Source organism: Parasteatoda tepidariorum, chromosome X2 (assembly GCF_043381705.1).
Source record: "Parasteatoda tepidariorum isolate YZ-2023 chromosome X2, CAS_Ptep_4.0, whole genome shotgun sequence".
NCBI classification, from domain to species: domain Eukaryota; kingdom Metazoa; phylum Arthropoda; class Arachnida; order Araneae; family Theridiidae; genus Parasteatoda; species Parasteatoda tepidariorum.
Genome location: NC_092215.1, coordinates 59,138,047 through 59,145,599, shown reverse-complemented (window position 1 = coordinate 59,145,599; position 7,553 = coordinate 59,138,047). Strand labels below are relative to the sequence as shown.

The 7,553-nt window shown below is 31.7% G+C and overlaps 1 protein-coding gene across 1 annotated transcript in view; it reads right to left on the bottom strand.

Annotated features, from left to right (window-relative positions):
• LOC107449503 (uncharacterized) overlaps nt 1–3,000 on the bottom strand; it is a gene marked incomplete in the record, with an annotated part of 108,549 nt that extends 105,549 nt beyond the window's left edge. The window contains 1 exon segment of the mRNA XM_043052494.2: nt 2,888–3,000. Within this exon segment, the coding sequence (XP_042908428.2) occupies nt 2,888–2,936 (49 nt within the window).
• Between the last annotated feature and the right edge of the window lie 4,553 nt (nt 3,001–7,553).

Below are 7,553 nucleotides of genomic sequence, written 5' to 3'. Positions count from 1 at the left end.
TAGTATTTTTAATAAAACTTATCATATATATATAAATTGAGGAAGAATACAAAACAAAACACAAATAGGAACATACAAAAACACATACATTTGGAATGCAGAATGGATGTCATGTGCTTACTAATATCTTGGAAAAAGGATTTTATTTCATAACCGTCGTCGAACAGCTGACCATTTTTTTTGAGTTTATGACTACTAATGTTCAACTCCATAGCCTTGTAATTTTAAACCCGGTCCAGAAGACAAGGTAACTCCTAGATCAACTATTGGGAGAAATTTGCTTTCGTGGTGGGCTTTTTTGATGGAAGTAACCCGCATTTGCGTTACATGGAGAAAAAAAAAACGAAAGCCACCTATGGTTAGCCTGATGGCAAGGGGACTCTAACTCTTTATTTTTCTGCCTTTGAGGATACTTTACGTCAGCATTGTGGTAGGACTTCAGAAGCGCTTATTTTTAGAATCATTACTCAAAAGCAAATGATATTATATACAAGCTTTACTGAAGAAACCCTAGAAAAATATTATTTCCTTCATCTTGAGAATGCATCTAAAACTTTTTCCTGTAGACTTTCAGAATCAATGATTAAAAGCAAATTATATTATATATGAAATGAATACTGAAGATACGTTAGAAAACATTTCCATTATATTATAAATGCTTCCAGAAATCTCCTTCCCCTCCAAAAGCGCCCACTTTTAGAACCGAACCCATATGTTTTAAAGTAATAAAGTAATATTATATGATAGCTACACTGAGGAAACGCGTAGATAAAGATATTATTGTCATTACTATTTTCTATTTTCTTCAAGTTATATTAATTGATGTATTACTACCTGTTTTTATAAAATATTGCTTCCTTTTCATATACTTTTAATTAGTATGCATTTACAGAAATATATATATTTCCTATATAAATTTCTTTTACAAATTTTTTTTAAAATTTCCAATTTATCAAAAGTGGTCTGCATTTTTGGAATGACTCATATCTCTTTAAGCTTCACTCTTGGCACAAATAGATTTTGACAGTCAGAATCTGAGAAAATATCTTTATTTCGTAACATCTTAAACGACGTTTGACCTTTGCGCCAAAAGTTAACTATTTATGCTCTAATTGTTAATTCAGAAACAATAAAACACAAACTCAATGTCAAGACTACTTTCTTTCAGGTACAAAAGATACTGGCACATGTAAATTGTAATTTTCTTAAAATACCAGATGATCTTCAGCTCAAAACCCCAAAACTTTATTCTTCTTTATTCATTTTGCAATAATAATAATAATATTAATAATAAAACACGAGTATAATAATTTTACAGAAAAGACTTATCCTTAAACGTTTCAAAAAGTCAATTAAGTCTGATTCTTGGAAAAAAAAAACAGCTCTTAAAACTTAGGGTGAAGTCAATCCGGGTTAAGTTTTCATCGAATTTCTGATAATTCCGCAGTTAACGTGTATTTCCTTTTAAACAAAAAGAAAATTAAATTAATAATTTATAAACATATATATGACCTTACTAAATCTAATAAGGAGAGAAATAATTTTTTTCCTTCCTTTTTTATAATTCCACATTTAATGTATATATCATTTTAAAGTAAAAAAAAATATATATAATAAAAAAAAAATCCAAAATTAAAACCATATAGTTAATAGATAAATAAAAAGATTAATATTTAATATTGTGTTTTTTTATAATTCCACATTTAACGTCAATAAAGTAAAGAATAAAGTTCCAAGAGAGTTTCTCAGAATGTAAGCAAATTTTCTCTCAACTCTAATCTTGAAGGACACGAAAACACAATTCTTTAACATATAATTTATTGAACAGCATATTTTAGAAGTGTCAAAACAAAAATGAAATTTTAAAATCTTCGTGTTCTAAAAATAATAGGTTTCTTTTTTTTTTTCAAAGTGTTCTACGATAGCCAGTTCTAAACGGGTGAGTTTTCAAACATTTTAGCAGAAATTTATTTATATATAATCGGGAGGAAATATTCCACTTTAAAACTCATTGTAACACCTGGTAAGGCCTCCATCGTAAAAAATAAAATAACTCTAAATATGATTTTAACTACACTGAAAAAAATTTCGATTCAAATTACGGTATCAAGTACCGGCACTTTGGGTGCATCATCCGTAAAATCCATTTTTACAGTAAAATACTATACCATAATTTTTGTAATATTGTTTAAGTAGAGTTATTCAGTGAATTTACGGCAACTATTACTGTTAAATTTACGGTATTTTGAATTTTTTTTAAATTATACCCTGAATGCTGGAACTTTTTACCGGAATTTTTAACATTGCACTTTTATTAAATTTTCACAAATAAATTGGTATTTATTCGTAAAATACAAGGATGTCATTCAAATATCTTGAATACATATATTTTTAACTTTTTGATAAATATCTTTGTACTTTCTAATTTACGCAAATTGAAATTTTTCAGCATCATCCAAATCGGTTTCCATCAGTTTAAATAATAATAAAAATGAAATTAAAAACATATTAACACAAATGCGCGAAGCTAATTTATGTACACAAAATTACTAACGGCATCAAATTATTAGTTAAAATTTTTAAGTAAAAAGCGTAGAAGTATGTAAAATATATCAGGTGCTATTTCAGCGAAAGTGAGTTAAAAAAATGCCAAAAAAAGGACGGAGTCCTTTATAGCTTTAGTTTTTCATATTTTTAGGGTTGAATGATTTAGCAAACGGTCTGTACAAAGTTTTGAAAGTATTTTTGCTTGATATTATAAGAAAGGATTCTTAAAAGAGAAACCAAACGCCCTAATGAAGCCGTTTTAACGACACCGTCAGAAGAAATATTTTGTAGATAAAATAAAGAGTGATTTCGCAGATCATAAATGAGTGGAATGACTTACTGGCAAATGTAATGCCGAAGATGCTTAGGAGGAGCAGACCTTGATACATTCCTTATTCGACGGAGAAAGCAAATGATAAACAAGTTCAATTTTTCTGCTAGGGGGCGCTGTTCTCGAGTAAATCAGGTTTGAAAACTCGGAGGGAATTACGACCCATTGTTAAGAACAAAATTTATCAAAAAAGAAATCCGTCACTAATTCTTAATCTATCTATCTATCTATCTATATATATATATATATATACATAAAGGAAATCTGATGGAATTAGTATTTTTAATAGAACTTATCAGCAGACCCCGTGAAAAACACAAAATGTTAATTCGAAATAAATTATTTGATGAAAAGGTGTTACTCTATTTAACGCATTTACACCAAAAAAGAAAGGTTTTAATATTGCTTGCATTTTATGCTCGCTCCCAACAATGCATTTTATTTTTAGAAAACGATTTTTTTACGTTTCTGTAAATTTTTTTTCAGTAGTTTATGAAAATCGAAAGAATTTTTTCACTTTTTCCTAAAATTTTTCACGTTTTAATTATAATTTAATTGCAATTTAAATATTTATAATATCTTTTTTTTTGTAGTATAATACAAGTGACAGGTACATTGACGTCGTGAGATTAAATAGTTTGCGACGAGCTATCTAGGCAGTTATTTTTAGCTGAGTCTCCTAAGCACATTCGTAAATATTTCGATTGTATTCTGACATATATGTCTTACAGTGAAAGTCTCTTTTTTCCAATAAATACTTAGGACATTTTGTAACTTTAAAGGAACAACGAATTTCAATTACACACTCTATCTATGAAATAAATGTAACGAAAGCATTGGCAAGCAAAATCTATTTATCCGGATCCTTTCATTTTCCAGGCACTTGATTTTCCGACAACTCAGAAGTCTGACTCCGTTTTTCCGACAAGTTCATTTCTCCGTATATTCCTTACGGAGACATTTGCCCGACAGGGCTAAGAGAAATTAAAATAAAATTCTCTGCTGGCAACTGCATCTTTTTTGTCTGGCAACTGCATATAAACTGTTTAACCTTCTAAATAAGGCTGTGCTAGTTATGGCAAAAAATAGTAAGCGATATTTAATGAATGTTTATGTAGTAACTTCTTATGTTGTAAACCTTTCTCTTTGCCTTCCAAAGAACTTCGGAATTTCAGAACTATACTTAATTCTTGGTAGCATTAAAAGAGTTCTCTTTTATAATCATTTTTTCTTTAAATTTTTTTTATTTGTTTGCTTTTTTTATTCTCCTTAATTTTATTTATTCTTCTTGTTCCCTTTTAATTTTTTAACTCTTTTTGTCTCTTTTTATTTTTTTTAATCCTTTTGTTTTTCATTTTTATTTTTACTTTTTCTTACTTAATAATTTTTTTTTGTATTTCAATTTTTTACTCTTTATTCTTTTAATTTTATTCCTTGGTTAGCGTATCCGTAATATTTTGTCAGGCAAAATGAACTGTCGAACAAATGAGTTATTAGGCAAACGGACTTGTCTATCAAACGTACCTGTCTGCGAAAGGAGCTGTCGGAAAAATGTACCAGGCTCCTGTCCATCAATCTATTTTATTATACAGGGTGTCTCAAAAGGTCGTTTACAAACTTAACATGCTGGTCTGTCATATCATGATGAACAAGATTTACATAGGAACTTGTGTCCGAAAATTAAAACTGAGACTGCTAGAGGGCGATAAGTGCAGGTTTGGATGAGGAGAAAAAAAATGATATCGATAGTGATGTTAATATGATTTTTATTATAAAACATCATTACATCACAGCAAATGCTCAAAATTCCTTCCATTCGCCACAATGCACGTTTCACAGCGTCGGCGCATGGATTCACGAACCCGTTCAAATTGGCCAGGAGTGTCACGGACACGTGCTGGCTGCCGCTTCCGCGATCCTGGCGATAAGATCCATGTCCGATGTTACAGGTGTCTAGTACACTATGGACTTCATGTGTCCCCATAGGTAGAAATCCAGGGGGATCGCGGCGGCCATGGGACTGGTCCGCCTCTACCGATCCAGCGATTAGGATAAATCCTATCGAGGTATTCTCGAACAGCGTAGCTAAAGTGGGCAGGCACTCCATCATGCTGAAACCAGATGTTTCGGCGTGTAGCGGCTGGAACGTCACCCATCAGATCCGGCAAAACTCTTTCTAAAAAAATGCGATAGGTATTTCCGTCGAGGCGTTCAGGTAGAAGGTAAGGGCCAATCAACATGTCACCAATAATACCAGCCCAAACGTTTACGCTGAAACGTTGTTGATGTGCATGGGCACATGTACATCTTGAGTTTTCATGCGCCCATACGTGTATGTTGTGCAGGCTCACGACACCATCCCGCGTAAAGCAGGATTCATCAGAAAACAAAATCCATGATGGAAAATCTGGCTGTGCGACCCGCTGTTGCAAATACCAGCGTGAGAATGCAATGCGTTTGGGATAATCGTCAGCGCACAATGCCTGTACTTTTTGGAAGTGGGAAGGGTGTTGCATGTCATCGTGCAGTATGTGCATTATGGTGGAACGAGCTACACCCAAGACACGTTCGCCTTCTCGGAGATTTCTTTGCTGGTTGATGGCATACTCCTGTAGCACGGTTTCCTCTACGACAGGTGTGCGTGTAGCACGTTCTCGACCGATGTGGCTACGTGCTACGAAAGCACCTGATTCACATAATCTGCGGTGCAATCATCCAAACAAAACATGACTTGGCTGACGTCTGTTTGGGAAGTGCTCAAGGTACGTCCGTGCCGCGGCTCGACCATTTCCATCAGCGGCGCCGTATACGTAATGCATGTCGGCCATTTCTGCTTTACTAAACTCATTCATCCTTCACCTTCAACGTCCACGCCTGAAATGATTGTTTTTCCCACTCTCCCGTTTTCTTGCAATTATCGCCCTCTAGCGGTCGCAGTTTTAATTTTCGGTCCCAAGTTCCTATGTAAATCTTGTTCATCATGATATGACAGACCAGCATGTTAAGTTTGTAAACGACCTTTTGGGACACCCTGTATAACACCTATCTAATCTATCTATTTATCTAACTATTAAAAGTACTGAAAATATGGTTCAAACTTAAATCGATTTCTTAAAATGAGCAAATTTAATGAGAAAAAAAAATCTAAAAAGATATTCATTTATAAAAAATTTTTATGTTTTAATAATTGAATATTAAAATATGTATTATAAATTTTTATGTGCATAACTAAAGAAAAATTTTTAAAATCATATGAATATGTAAAAATCACAGATAACGTAATTGGTGATGCGTTATTGTCAGCAAATTAATTTATTGTGAACAATGACGGGAAAAACTCAAGTAAACTTTTTTTAAATCTCTTTTGGAGCTTTGCTCTCTAAGGAAGTGTTATAGTTCAATTGCAAAAAATGGTTGCCAGCTGACGAGGTGGTCAAGCGAACACGCTAGAAATTTTAAATAAGGAACGGAAGCACAATCCTATTTACATATGCTTGGTGACCCGGAAATTTCGACGTGATTCTAGACAATTTTCGTATAACTCCGTAAATATTAGACTCAACGCTTCGAAACTCAAATTTTCTAGAATTCACAGTTTGGGTTTCTTTTTTATTTATATGCATAAAAAGTTTCAAATTATTTTCTCATTGCAAAGAATTTTTAAAAATTCGTAATATAAACTCTATTATGTTAACTTCATATATGCTCTTTACATAGTATGGTTTGGACTAAACAAATGCTTCTTAAATATTTTGAGTGTTTGGTTCCTCACAACTATGGGTATTTTTGAAAAAATGGACACTTACTTTTTATCTGAAACAAGTTTCAAATGAATTTCTCATTGCAAAAAATTGAAAAAACCCCGCAAAGTGTCGTCCTTTACGTTATCGATAAATATGCTCATACCATCTACGATTACCTTTCTCAAAGCTTTTGATTGAACTACGTATTGATTGAATTACTTATTTCTTGACGCATATGGGCATTTTTGGAAATATTAATGCTCATTTTGAAATCCGGAACAATTTTCAAATTAACTCCTCACTGGAAAAAATTATAAAAAATTCGTAATACATCCTTTATTATGTTAATAATATTAATGCTCTTAACGTTGCATGGTTTGGATTAAACATATGCTTCTCAAAAACTTTGAGCATATATTTTTTCACATTTTTGAGCATTTATTAAAAATTTGCTTTCATTTTGATATTTGAGGCAAGTTTCAAATGAAATCCTCATTGCAAAAAATTCACCTAAAAATTTTAAAAATTAGCAAAATTGTCCACCTTTATTTTTATATGTATGTCAATAATGTGGCACTGTTAAAAATAAAATTTGCTTCTTAAAAATTTTGATTACGTATTTCCTGACACATGAGGATATTTTTGAAAATTTCTTATGCTCACTTTAATATCTGAAACAAGTTTGAATTTATTTCCTCATTGCAAGAAATTCACAAATTGTCCTTCATTACTCTAATTATATATATATATATATATATATATATATGTAACATAAAAAGCTTCAATTAATCTTTTTATGTTAGTTTCTCTGCTATAAAACTTCTTCCTAATTAATTATTCTATTTGAAATACTTTCTCACACTTTTAAAAGCCACATCCTGTTCTTAAATCTATTTTTGGCTCAACTATGCATTTAATTAAGAGCAGGACAT